Below are 15,273 nucleotides of genomic sequence, written 5' to 3'. Positions count from 1 at the left end.
GAATAAAATCTTTGTCCCGCCAGCCATTTCTTCAAATTGGGGAACAAATAGTGGTCCGAGGGAGCCAAGTCTGGAGAATAGGGGGGGATGTGAAATGAGTCGGAATCCTATTTCCATTAATTTTGTGACCACAACTGCTCAGATGTGTGCTGGTGCACTGTCGTGATGGAAAAGGAAATTTTTGCGGTCTAACTGCCGGCGGTTTTCTTGTAGCTTGGTTTTCAAATGTTCCAACAACGATGAATAATATACACCTGTAATAGTTTTACCATTTTCCAGATAGTCGACGAGGATTATCCCTTGCGAATCTCAGAAGAAAGTCACCATAACCTTTCTGGCCGAAGGAATGGTCTTTGCCTTTTTTGGTGCAGATTCTCCCTTGGTAACCCATTGTTTAGATTGTTGTTTGGTCTCAGGAGTATAGTAATGTATCCATGTTTCATCCACAGTGACGAAACAATGCTTAAAGTCCTGCGGATTCTTCCTGAACAGCTGCAAACCATTCTTGCAACACTTCACACGATTCCATTTTTTGTCAAGTGTGAGTAATCGCGGAACCCATCTTGCAGATAGCTTTCTCATGTCCAAATGTTTATGAAAAATATTATGTAGCCGTTCATTCGATATGCCCACAGCACTAGCAATCTCACGCACCTTAACTCTTCTGTCATCCATCACCATATCATGGATTTTACCAATGATTTCTGGAGTCGTAACCGCCACAGGGTGTCCAGAACGTTCAGCATCACTTGTGCCCATATGGCCACTCCGAAAATTTTGAAACCACTTATAAACTGTTCTAATCGAAAGTGCAGATTCACCGTAATCTTTATCAAGCTTCTCTTTAGTCTCCTGAGCATTTTGCCTTTCATAAAGTAGTGTTTAATCACCACACAAAATTCTTTTTCGTCCGTTTTTTGACAATCACTCGACTTCTTTGATTCACACGAATGCCAAATCAAAGAAATAGACCACTATGGCTGAAACTTGGTGTGCATTCTTTCCAAAGATGCTACTAACTAAACATGACCTCGATACGCGCCGGAGGTGCCACCTCTCGGACTTTGCACATACTTTTCAAACGCCCTTAGTATTAGCAACATTAATTCGACATTAATGGAATAGTTACCTTCTACAGGTGACCTCATGAGCCAAAAACTGATTCATTAAATAAATTAATACTGGAGAACATCGAAAATTTGTGTTTTTCATTTATAAACAACTCAGTTATCTCTATCTATAGGATTAAGGTTATCTTGAATGAAGACAAAGTTCAGTTTTGCATTGCCAATGTTTTTCAGAACCCAAGCTGATTTGCAAATTGGGGCTGAGGTATTCTGTCCACTCCTTCTCTTGTGTGTTATCAAATATTATGCACTTAAATGGACTGTTCTTTCAGATACCTCAAGTGTGGCAACCAACAAATTTTTTGATTAGGCATAAGGCCAATGGCATCTTCAGTTTCATTTCTGGAAATGTAAAAACAAGACACACACAGAGAAAAAGTACACAGATTTCTTTTCAGTGTAAAATCTAGTACCAGTATTGTCTGCCCATTTCTCCAGCTTCTTAACGATCAGTTGTAAATTCTGAGAGATAACTGAGGTTTGAAGAAGAGAAGAAGATTGCAACATCAACCACAAATAAGGAACACTAATAGGAACTCCTTATTATTGATGTTACACTACCAATGGCTTTAAAAAAAAGTTTCATATTTTCTTTGCCACTGTCAAAGTGAGGCGGTTGTGGCAGAAGGTAAGTTATTGGAGGGGTTTGCAGATTCCCTTGGGTGGACTTCAAATGTAATATTTTCTTTTCATTATTGAGTTCTTTGGTACAACATTCTCCTTCAATGGTGATCATCATTGTTTAGTTGTAATGAAGACGGCTTAACTTTGCTCCATGTCTGCAGAGATGAATTTGTGGTTTCAGGGATATCCTGTGAGTATTGACGTTGGTTTGGGGAGCAGGGTGGGTGATGGGTGAGACCACTGCCTTTACAGCAACTTCAAAATGCTTTTGCACATGCAAGTTTTTGCAGCAATTTAAGTTGGTAAAGTATGTATTGAGGAATCCTTTTACAAATTTCTGTTTAGTTACTGAAGAACGATATTAGAAAGCTTAGTGCTTTCTGAGAATACAAAAAAAGGTAAAGTTTTACTTCCCAATGAGGCATTCTTCTTGTGACTTAATTCCTCAAATTTTTTTTCATTAATATATAATCGACAGTAAAGATTCCAAACAGCAGAATTGTTTTTGCAGTTCAAACAAAATGGAGAACCTGAGCAAGAGTGTCCATCATCACGTACTGTTTGACCACATTTTCCACGTCACACATCCATTGCTTGCTGTGGTGGTGTCTCATTTGAAATAGTGCATTGGGTTAGTGATACATGATGTTGCTACCAGGTGAATGAACTCAGGTAACTGAAATGTGTGAATAAATGTTTCACAGTGACCAATCTCAATATGTTTTGGACTTTCAATCACATCAACAACTTCCTCACTAAAACTGAGTGTGTTGTCTTATTCATTACAGTCCAGGCATTTTTCATGCACTTTTTCTGGGGACTATATCTCTTTAGACTGGAGTGATTTAACTATAGGACTATTCAAAAAGAAGGAACAGATTACAAACATTCATTGCTTCCAAACTACAAAAGATAGAAACACAATTCGAATGTTCATGGAAAGAGAAAAGTTCAAATCATTAAGCATTCAATACCAGCACCATGTATTTATTGACAAATATCATACTGGTGGCTCATTTCCTGCCACACACAAAGCAGGGATCTGTCATCATCAAATTTACAGCTTCAACTATGCAATGCTGCAGACATAGGGGAGATAAAAGTGCTGTCTTTTATGTAATCTCACAGATAAAAGTCACAAGATGTGAGGTCTGGAGACTTGGAAGGCCATCAGCAATGAAGTTCATCCTCTGCTTCTCCTCTTCCAATCCAACGTCCTGGAATGGTGTCATTTAGGTAACGTCAGATGAACTTACAGAATTTCTCTAAGCATGTTCACTGTGTCAGGCATAGAGGGGGATAAAAACACAGTCTTTCACATAACTTCACAGATAAAATGCACTAGGTGTGGGGTCTGGAGGCCACTGGTGATGAAGTTCATCTTCTGCTCCTCCTCTTTCAATCCAATGTCCTGAAATTGTATCATTCAGGTAATATCAGATGAGCTTACAGAATTTCTCCAAGCACGTCCGGCATTACCTGAGTTGATCCAAACAGAGCCCCACTTATCTGAACAAGACTTATTGAACAGGGTGTAGCAAGTGCCTCAGAAGTTGCCAACTAACAAATGTTTCATTTGAACTGCCTCCCTCCCATTCTCATAAAGCACGTAATTTTTAATAAAATTTTGTACAGTCCTCTCACAATAGAGGCACGTTAGTCAAGACACTAATCCCCGAGACTCATGAAATTGCACCACCATCCAGTACAGTAGCACCCAAGGCACACATGTGGCTTACTTAATAAAATAGAATATTTTAGAATAGAACCTAACAAGCATTACTCTCCCATTTCACTTCAAATCAATGGCTGATACTGGCTAAATATTATGCAAAATATGACAATGGATGGCACTCAACCACTTCTAATAATACCACATTATTTAAAGTTGCAATCATAAATTGGGTTAGATGTTATTATTACACAAATTTCTTTGAAAATGCACCAGACCCAAATTGTTATCAGAGCTTTATAACTATAACTGTAAAATAACCTGTGGAGATCTTTATCTTGCCTTATAGCGAGGTACCTGTTAGTAAACATACCAGGTACTCACTTTGGTACAAGGTTTGTGTTATGTGGCTGATTAGCCATCCAGGCACGGCACACTGGGTACAATGGAGCATCCTCCTTGAACTGGGCCAGGTCAACGCTTCTATCAAACAGCTTCATCACATAAGTGTGATGGAAATCCCCTTCTTTAATGGTTTCACGTCGACGTCGCTTGCGCTGTGTCCGAGATCTGTTAATGGTTTCCCTGTGTACAAGAGAAACATTTATCTGTGCAAATAAGCTTATGCAAGGAAAAAATACCTTGTTTAACATTTTCAGAGGCACTATCTGCAAAGCACACTTATAAGTATCAGTCCTACGAATTAGCATTACATAACACAAAGACAGCACACGTAGTTTCAGTCTGCAAGTCTAAAAGAGTCCTAAAACAGTGATCTACCTTGGTAACATTGTTAACTGGCTTTTTGTAATGGTTTATCTGTATTATCCAGACATAGATAACAAATATGCAATTAAAAAAGGAATAAAGGAAACAATTCACTGAAAGGCAGAAGCGCTGTGTCATCGACAGGTACACAAACGAAAGGTACAGAGCTTGGCTAGCTTTCGGAATGCACTTCCTTTTTCTAGCTGTAGGAAAAACATGCCTGTCTCCCTAAACTGTGTTTACACAACTGCCAGCTCTTTACTAGCCCACGGTGGGCCCACTGCAGTGTGTGTGTGTGTGTGTGTGTGTGTGTGTGTGTGTGTGTGTGTGTGTGTCTCTCTCTCTCTCTCTCTCTCTCTCTCTCTGTGTGTGTGTGTGTGTGTGTGTGTGTGTGTGTGTGTGGAATGGGGTGAATACAGCCTTGCCACCCGTGGTAGATGCATCTGCAGACAGGCAATACCCTCCACACTTGAATCACAAGCAGATTTCCAGTTTCATATCAACCCCCCCCCCCCCCCCCCCTCTCTCTCTCTCTCTCTCTCTCTCTCTCTCTCTCTCTCTCTCTCTCTCTCTCACACACACACACACACACACACACACACACACATCTGATCCTCATATCCATAACAAGAACCAACCACAAAAAAGCAACCCCCTTGTCACTCAATACCGCCCCGAACTGGAATGACTGGACAATGTCCTTCATCAGCGCTTTAATTATCTATCATCATGTCCTGAAAAGAGGGACATCCTACTCAAGATACTTCCAACCCCTCCAAAACTAGTGTTCCACCATCCACCCACCCTCCACAACATCCTAGTCCATCCATATGCCACTCCAACCCCTGATCCCCTGCCACGGAGGACCAATCTGTGAAAAAGCCAGATGCAAGACCTGCCCAATCCACCCACCCAGCACCATTTACCCCAGTCCTGTCATGGACTTATCCTACCCCATTACAGGCCGAGCCACCTGTGAAAGCAGCCATGTCATATACCAGCTCTACTGCAGCCACTGCACCTCCCCACAGTACACTCACCAAGGGCCAGTAAAGACCTGGCAGTCAAGTGAGCATAATGTAGGGAGACAGGCGCATGCATGAGAGTAAGTGTATGGGTGTTTGTGTGCACGTTTTTCCTACAGCTAGAAAAAGGAAATACATTCCAAAAGCTAGCAAAGCTCTGCCCCATTTGTTTGTGTGCCTATTGATGACACAGTGCTTCTGTCTTTTGGTGAGTCACCTCCTTTATTCCTAAATAATTCGTAATTTTCAACCAGAACTTTCTGTGCAATTAAGAAAGTGTTGTCATCAACAGAAAGGCTAGATGGAGTGTTCCCTTACTACTACCAATACTACTACTTCATTGGTGCATGCCCATATTTAATAGCAAAAAACTCTTTTGAGAGCTGAGTAGAGAGGTCTTAATTACTGCCTAATGAGGATTAAGGAAACCAGCCAGATGAGTCCCCAATGTCCAGTTCAGATGTTCACACCATACAACTAGTAAGTCAATTACATGGTCTGTAGACAATTAGAACAATTCTTTTATCAAAATGATGTGGGACAAGTCAGTTTACAGGATATGTGTAAGTAATTAGTGTTGACATGAGTGAAATTGTTTTAGCTCTAGTCATGAAACTACATTTAAAAATTATTTTTTCTGGCTACCAGTTTTAAATAAAAATTCATCCATGAAATTGAAGGGGTTGTCCATGAGAAACAGTTTTAGGCTGGATTTAAAACATGACTACTACTCATGCATCTTTTTTACTGGACACAAATACAACAGACTGCCCACCAATTCACACCATAGACAGCGTGATGAGAAAGATACTGTAACCTCAACAATAAATTATATCTTTTAGGTACGTTACTGTATGGTTATCTTTCTAGGGTTAATACAGAATGTTAGATGTTTATTCAAAACACGAAAATTAATTAAACTTATTAAAAACAACAAAAATAAATGTTTATAAAGAAATTAGACACACAGTTTTGTATATTTTCTTAAAATTTCTACAATACTGCAACCTTACTCATGAAATACCAAACAAGTTACACAGGACAATCTTTATTTAAAAATATTTGGTAACTGTCATCTGACAAACATTTTTCTTCTTCATTGCTGCTACATTATGAATTCGATTTAATTGTAGCATATTCATGGTATCCCGCACTGTTTTCTGAACCGTTTGAAAGCCATTTCCAGACCTTGAAATGCTTTCACGTGAGGTGGTCCTGCATCATTTTCCACATCCACATTTTCTTATGTTTCATCTTTTTGCATTTCCTGCCGTTCGTTTGCGTGCAATATGTTTTCAACAATTTTGTCATTCAACATTATCTGAAAACCTTGATCATTACTGTCACAAGTGAGCCACTTTATCCTATCATCAGAGCCATGTTCCTGGCATATTTTGTGTTTGTCCCTAGTTCACTTAAATCCTCCACACAGAATCATCCAAACCAGTTACTGAATTTTCATCCCTCTGTTTCAGTATTCTGATCCGAATTTTGTTCAAAGTCTTCCTTTCAATCAAAACCAATACAAGGACAACCAAGTAACAGTTGACTCCTTTAATTCATTTGCTTGATAAAAAAAATGACTTATGTTACCTTCAACACCAGATAACAATGTACATACAAGTTGTTTTCCATAAAGTTGTTTTAATATTTCAGTAACACTTTGATCCATTGCTTATAGTAGGGATTACATTAGAAGGCCCCCACCAATGAACCATGGACCTTGCCGTTGGTGGGGAGGCTTGTGTGCCTCAACGATACAGACAGCCGTACCGTAGGTGCAACCACAACGGAGGGGTATCTGTTGAGAGGCCAGACAAACGTGTGGTTCCTGAAGAGGAGCAGCAACCTTTTCAGTAGTTGCAGGGGCAACAATCTGAATGACTGACTGATCTGGCCTTGTAACACTAACCAAAATGGCCTTGCTGTTCTGGTACTGCAAACGGCTGAAAGCAAGGGGAAACTACAGCCGTAATTTTTCCCGAGGGCATACAGCTTTACTGTATGATTAAATAATGATGGCGTCCTCTTGGGTAAAATATTCCGAAGGTAAAATAGTCCCCCATTAGGATCTCCAGGCGGGGACTACTCAAGAGGATGTCGTTATCAGGAGAAAGAAAACTAGTGTTCTACGGATCGGAGCATGGAATGTCAGATCCCTTAATCGAGCAGGTGGGTTATAAAATTTAAAAAGGGAAACGGATAGGTTAAAGTTAGATACAGTGGGAATTAGTGAAGTTCGGTGGCAGGAGGAACAAAGACTTTTGGTCAGGTGAATACAGGGTTATAAATACAAAATCAAATAAGGGTAATGCAGGAGTAGGTTTAATAATGAATAAAAAAATAGGAGTATGGGTAAGCTACTACAAACACCATAGTGAACATATTATTGTGGCCAAGATAGACACAATGCCCACGTCTACTACAGTAGTACAAGTTTATATGCCAACTAGCTCTGCAGACGACGAAGAAATTGATGAAATGTATGATGAGATAAAATAAATTATTCAGGTAGTGAAGGGAGATGAAAATTTAATAGTCATGGGTGACTGGAATTCGAGAGTAGGAAAAGGGAGAGCAGGAAACATAGTAGGTGAATATGAATTGAGGGTAAGAAATGAAAGAGGAAGCCACCTGGTAGAATTTTACGCGGAGCATAATTTAATCATAGCTAACACTTGGTTCAAGAATCATGAAAGAAGGTTGTATACATGGAAGAACCCTGGAGATACTAAAAGGTATCAGATAGATTATACACTCCTGGAAATGGAAAAAAGAACACATTGACACCGGTGTGTCAGACCCACCATACTTGCTCCGGACACTGCGAGAGGGCTGTACAAGCAATGATCACACGCACAGCACAGCGGACACACCAGGAACCGCGGTGTTGGCCGTCGAATGGCGCTAGCTGCGCAGCATTTGTGCACCGCCGCTGTCAGTGTCAGCCAGTTTGCCGTGGCATACGGAGCTCCATCGCAGTCTTTAACACTGGTAGCATGCCGCGACAGCGTGGATGTGAACCATATGTGCAGTTGACGAACTTTGAGCGAGGGCGTATAGTGGGCATGCGGGAGGCCGGGTGGACGTACCGCAGAATTGCTCAACACGTGGGGCGTGAGGTCTCCACAGTACATCGATGTTGTCGCCAGTGGTCGGCGGAAGGTGCACGTGCCCGTCGACCTGGGACCGGACCGCAGCGACGCACGGATGCATGCCAAGACCGTAGGATCCTACGCAGTGCCGTAGGGGACCGCACCGCCACTTCCCAGCAAATTAGGGACACTGTTGCTCCTGGGGTATCGGCGAGGACCATTCGCAACCGTCTCCATGAAGCTGGGCTACGGTCCCGCACACCGTTAGGCCGTCTTCCGCTCACGCCCCAACATCGTGCAGCCCGCCTCCAGTGGTGTCGCGACAGGCGTGAATGGAGGGACGAATGGAGACGTGTCGTCTTCAGCGATGAGAGTCGCTTCTGCCTTGGTGCCAATGATGGTCGTATGTGTGTTTGGCGCCGTGCAGGTGAGCGCCACAATCAGGACTGCATACGATCGAGGCACACAGGGCCAACACCCGGCATTATGGTGTGGGGAGCGATCTCCTACACTGGCCGTACACCACTGGTGATCGCCGAGGGGACACTGAATAGTGCACGGTACATCCAAACCGTCATCGAACCCATCGTTCTACCATTCCTAGACCGGCAAGGGAACTTGCTGTTCCAACAGGACACTGCACGTTCGCACGTATCCCGTGCCACCCAACGTGCTCTAGAAGGTGTAAGTCAACTACCCTGGCCAGCAAGATCTCCGGATCTGTCCCCCATTGAGCATGTTTGGGACTGAATGAAGCGTCGTCTCACGCGGCCTGCACGTCCAGCACGAACGCTGGTCCAACTGAGGCGCCAGGTGGAAATGGCATGGCAAGCCGTTCCACAGGACTACATCCAGCATCTCTACGATCGTCTCCATGGGAGAATAGCAGCCTGCATTGCTGCGAAAGATGGATATACACTGTACTAGTGCCGACATTGTGCATGCTCTGTTGCCTGTGTCTATGTGCCTGTGGTTCTGTCAGTGTGATCATGTGATGTATCTGACCCCAGGAATGTGTCAATAAAGTTTCCCCTTCCTGGGACAATGAATTCACGGTGTTCTTATTTCAATTTCCAGGAGTGTATAATGGTAAGACAGAGATTTAGGAACCAGGTTTTAAATTTTAAGACATTTCCAGGGGCAGATGTGGACTCTGACCACAATCTATTGGTTATGAGCTGTAGATTAAAACTGAAGAAACTACAAAAAGGTGCTAATTTAAGGAGATGGGACCTGGATAAACTGACTAAACCAGAGATTGTACAGAGTTTCAGGGAGAGCATAAGGGAACAATTGACAGGAATGGGGGAAAGAAATGCAATAGAAGAAGAATGGGTAGCTCTGAGGGATGAAGTAGTGAAGGCAGCAGACGATCAAGTAGGTAAAAAGACGAGGGCTAATAGAAATCCTTGGGTAACAGAAGAAATATTGAATTTAATTGATGAAAGGAGAAAATATAAAAATGCAGTAAATGAGGCAGGCAAAAAGGAATTCAAACGTCTCAAAAATGAGATCGACAGGAAGTGCAAAATGGCTAAGAAGGGATGGCTGGAGGACAAATGTAGGGATGTAGAGGCTTATCTCACTAGGGGTAAGATAGATACTGCCTACAGGAAAATTAGAGAGACCTTTGGAGACAAGAGAACCACTTGTATGAACATCAAGAGCTCAGATGGAAACCCAGTTCTAAGCAAAGAAGGGAAGGCAGAAAGGTGGAAGGAGTATATAGAGAGTTTATACAAGGGCGATGTACTTGAGGACAATATTATGGAAATGGAAGAGGATGTAGATGAAGATGAAGATGAAATGGGAGATATGATACTGTGTGAAGAGTTTAACAGAACACTGAAAGACCTGAATCAAAACAAGGCCCCCGGAGTAGACAACATTCCATTAGAACTACTGACGGCCTTGGGAGAGACAGTCCTGACAAAACTCTACCATCTGGTGAGCAAGATGTATGAGACAGGTGAAATTCCCTCAGACTTCAAGAAGAATATAATAATTCCAATCCCACAGAAAGCAGGTGTCGACAGATGTGAAAATTACCGAACTATCAGGTTAATAAGTCACAGCTGCAAAATACTAACGCAAATTCTTTACAGACAAATGGAAAAATTGATAGAAGCTGACCTCGGGGAAGATCAGTTTGGATTCTGTAGAAATGTTGGAACACATGAGGCAATATTGACCCTACGACTTATCTTAGAAGAAAGATTAAGGAAAGGCAAACCTACGTTCCTAGCATTTGTAGACTTAGAGAAACCTTTTGACAATGTTGACTTGAGTACTCTCTTTCAAATTCTGAAGGTGGCAGGGGTAAAATACAGGGAGTGAAAGGCTATTTACAATTTGTACAGAAACCAGATGGCAGTTATAAGAGCCGAGGGACATGAAAGGGAAGCAGTGGTTGGGAAGGGAGTGAGACAGGGTTGTAGCCTATCCCCGATGTTATTCAATCTGTATGTTGAGCAAGCAGTAAAGGAAATGAAAGAAAAGTTCGGAGTAGGTATTAAAATCCATGGAGAAGAAATAAAAACTTTGAGGTTCACCGATGACATTGTAATTCTGTCAGAGACAGCAAAGGACTTGGAAGAGCAGTTGAACGGAATGGACAGTGTCTTGAAAGGAGGGTATAAGATGAACATCAACAAAAGCATAACGAGGATAATGGAATGTAGTCGAATTAAGTCGGGTGATGCTGAGGGAATTAGATTAGGAAATGAGATACTTAAAGTAGTAAAGGAGTTTTGCTATTTGGGGAGCAAAATAACTGATGATGGTCGAAGTAGAGAGGATATAAAATGTAGATTGGCAATGGCAAGGAAAGTGTTTCTGAAGAAGAAAAATTTGTTAACATTGAGTATAGATTTAAATGTCAGGAAGCCGTTTCTGAAACTATTTGTATGGGGTGTAGCCATGTATGGAGTGTAGCCATGTATGGAAGTGAAACGTGGATGATAAATAGTTTAGACAAGAAGAGAATAGAAGCTTTTGAAATGTGGTGCTACAGAAGAATGCTGAAGATTAGATGGGTAGATCACATAGGTAATGAGGAGGTATTGAATAGAATTGGGGAGAAGAGGAGCTTGTGGCACAACGTGACTAGAAGGAATCGGTTGGTAGGGCATGTTCTGAGACATTGAGGGATCACCAATTTAGTATTGGAGGGCAGCGTGGAGGGTAAAAATCGTAAAGGGAAAGAGATGAATACACTACACAGATTAAGAGGGATGTAGGCTGCAGTAGGTACTGGGAGATGAAGAAGCTTGCACAGGATAGAGTAGCATGGAGAGCTGCATCATACCAGTCTCAGGACTGAAGACCACCACAACAACAACAACAACAACATTAGAAGGCAAAAATTTTACTGTAAATATACAATTTCCTCTCTAACAGTTCAGTCATAAAATGGGTTGGTGCATTATCCAGTAAAAGTTTTCTCTGTTTACCAATTTCATTTATTTATTTTATTTTAATTTTTTACTTCATAGATACAAACGTTGTCATACCAGTCAATGAATATTTCGGCAGTCATCCATGCACTTTTATATATATATATATATATATATATATATATATATATATGAATTAAGGGAACTCTGTTACTTCTGAAGCATCTAGGGTTTTTAGGTTTTCCAATGAAGAGCAAAGGCATTTTATGGGTCCTGGTAGCATTTGACAAAACTAATACCGTTACTTGCTCTTTACTAGTTTTACATATCCTGGAGCAGAACTCTCTCACCAAGAGTCTAAAGATTTTGATGGTAACAATTTACGATTTCATCCAGTTTCATCAGCGTAATAAACAAAGTCCCCAAGCCATACTCATTTTTGTTCAATTCTTTTTTAAAACCATTTCTAAAAGAATTTTCTTGCATCTACATTAGCTGCATTTCCAATTTGTGAATTTTATGAGATTTAAATCTCTGTATAATCATCTACTGCTTGTCTCAAATGATTAATTACAAGCTATTATTTCATTTAAATGTAATGCCTTTTCACCATGCCCTGTGGACAGTTTTTGTAAAAAGCAACAAAACAAAGTAATGTCTCTTCATTTCTCGATTTCTTCATGACTTTTCGTTGTTAACCTCTCTCTTCACTATCCAGTTTGCAGGTGTACTTATTGTAGAAGTACCTTCACCATACTTATCAGCTAACTTACGACCCTCTCCTTTTGTTATTGAATCAATAATTTTTATTTTATCTTTATGCAATAACACAACTCTCTTGCACTTTGACATTCTTAAACACAGCAGTGGAGTGAATGGCAACTGTCTGAATCAAGGGCAGGTACAGACTGGACTATAAACATATATGCTCATGGTTGACAATCCACATAATTTCTGAGTCAATATGACCGAGGTCCAGATAATTAAGTATTCACTGTGCATAAAATAGTGGACTGATGCATGGAGCACACAATAGAAAACGACATTCGCCTTGTAACTGTTTTTCCAGCAACAGTACACACATTCACACACTCAACCGCCCAGACACCCAAATGCACACTTCCGTGGTTACAGGAGTGAGTCTTTGGGAGTCTGTGTGATTGTGTGTGTGAATGTATATATTATTGCTATAAAAAGAGTTAGTGCTTGAAAGCTAGCGTGAATGCTGTATACTGTTTCCGATACTTGTTATTTAGGAACAATAAATTGCACAACTTCAGGATCTGGAGATTGGTTAGTGAAGCTGGATGATGAGTTAAATATTACCAAGTGGGATTTAGTACGGCTACCAGAATTTTTCCAGACCAGAATTAAAATTACTGCATATGTTTTGCTACAAAGCAGTAGACCAAGGGGAAGGGGAAGGGGAAGGGGGATTCAGGTATTGTCATTATTGTAAATAAGAAAATTAAAACAATATTAAAGGTACTGATGGACTCACAGGCAATTAGTGAGATTTCTTTTGAAAATAAACAAAAGATATTCAACAGAAATTTTCTTAGAAGTCTTCATGCCAGTGGTAATACATTATTCAAAAAATCTATTACAGTCATCATGGCACACATGAAGTCTTGTATCAAATATGGAATTCAATAGAAATAACTATGACATAAATCGAGGGAACAGTAGTTGTTATAACTAAAAAGAGGGAGAAACATAACTGGAAGAAGATTACAACATTTACTTTACTGTTAGGCCGAAAGAAATGGCCATTTGTATTAATTTATTAGGGAAAGAATATAAGGCTGACAAATGAAACTGCTTCAGCTTCTTTTTAAATGCAACAGGGCAGATTTCACTTTACACGTAGAGTACGTGGTAGCATTTTCCATAATTGGGCAGCAGCAACATAGGAGTTTGCAAATGTTCTTGTTTTTGGATGTGCACTTCTCGGAGAGATTGCGTATGATTATAAAGATATAACAGGTACTTGATCTCTCCTGAGGTATCCCGTGGCACACATAAACAAAGCATTTGGTAGTCATGCAAAATCTATGATCTACATCGTCATAGATAGGCAAATGACACACTGACACTGTCAAATATACAGATGTTGAAGATGTAGCCCACACAGGTACTAGGGTTAGTTTTAACTGCCTAGAATTTTTATTGCTTGTGCTGTGTTGTATTACATCACGGCAGTGTAGGTTTGCCAGAATAAGATACTGCAGAAGTTTATGTTTCTAACCCAGCAGAAATATGTTCCAAAACCTCTAAAGAGTACAGAGGTAAGCCAGAGTCTTTCTGCATGTGGTGACAGTATTTTCTGCCCAGTTGAGATTATCATCCAAAAATATACCTAAATTCTTCATAGTTTTCTGATATAGTATTGGGATACCATCAAGAACAGAAGACTTTTTTTGTGAAATTCAGAATTAATTAATTTTTAATATGATACTAAAATTACTTGGAACTCTCACATTTTCTTTAAGTCCTAGGTTGTGCACCAATCAGATCATTATTTGAGAGAGAGAGAGAGAGAGAGAGAGAGAGAGAGAGAGAGAGAGAGAGAGAGTTATTCTTTTGGGCAATGGTTGTCCTGATTTCTTCAGGTCTGGCACCTAAGTTGGGTTGGGTTGATTTGATGGAAGAGACCAAACAGCGAGGTCATCAGTCTCATCTGGCTAGGGAAGGAGGGGGAAGGAACACGGCCATTTCCTTTCAAAGGAACCATCCCGGCATTTGCCAAAAGCAATTTAGGAAAATCATGGAAAACCCAACTCTGGTTGGCCGGACACGGGATTGAACTGTCATCCTCCCAAACGTGGGTCCAGTGTGCTAACCACTGCGCCACCTCGTTCGGTGGCACCTAAGTAAAGCTGGAGGCTGTTGACACAGAAATGTGTGAAGAGAACAGAACTGCTGAGTCTAGTAGCATCTAGTGGCCTCATGGGGACTATGGCATGTCTGAGGCAATAAATTACCTTAATTAGTGGCATGTGTGTGTTACTGTGTTTATGAAAAGCAGAATGTTGTTAGCCATATATGTTGAGCTTACATTCAGTCAACTGATTGTGAACACTATATTCCAGGACTTTAAACTCAGCAAATAAAATATTAATTGGCCTTAATCACAATGTGAGTGTGGGTTTTTGTTCTTAGGGATAAGTCAGTATGCTTCTTTTCAGTCATGAAAGAAAAAATGAAATATGTCTGTCAAGCCTGGTACTAATATAACTTAACTGGATTGATAAAAAAAAAAACGACTTACCAATCAGTGGCAGAAGAATACACATATAAAAGTACTGAAATGTACAAACTTCCTGAGCCGCTGGCTCCTTCCTCCGGCCTCTTCTTTCCCATTCAACACTTCTCCAAAAGCTTGCAAATTTCAATACCTTTATACACGTGCTCTCCTGCCACTGCTTGGTGAGTAGATTCTCTATCTGTCCAATTACATTATATTTTCAAAAATTACTTTTCACATTGCTACTAGGTTATCTGTTACATTCTTGATCAGAGTCATACCAATACTGTTGTTATCAACCATTTCAGAACAGATTCTCA

The 15,273-nt window shown here is 40.6% G+C and overlaps 1 protein-coding gene across 1 annotated transcript in view; it reads right to left on the bottom strand.

Annotated features, from left to right (window-relative positions):
* LOC124795192 (protein lin-37 homolog) overlaps positions 1 to 15,273 on the bottom strand; it is a 42,602-nt gene that overhangs the window by 13,738 nt on the left and 13,591 nt on the right. The window contains exon 3 of the mRNA XM_047259100.1: positions 3,808 to 4,008. Within this exon, the coding sequence (XP_047115056.1) occupies positions 3,808 to 4,008 (201 nt within the window). The remainder of the gene's footprint in view (positions 1 to 3,807; positions 4,009 to 15,273) is intronic.

Source organism: Schistocerca piceifrons, chromosome 1, assembly GCF_021461385.2.
Source record: "Schistocerca piceifrons isolate TAMUIC-IGC-003096 chromosome 1, iqSchPice1.1, whole genome shotgun sequence".
In the NCBI taxonomy this organism is placed as follows: Eukaryota; Metazoa; Arthropoda; class Insecta; order Orthoptera; family Acrididae; genus Schistocerca; species Schistocerca piceifrons.
This window is presented reverse-complemented; position numbering and strand designations above follow the sequence as displayed.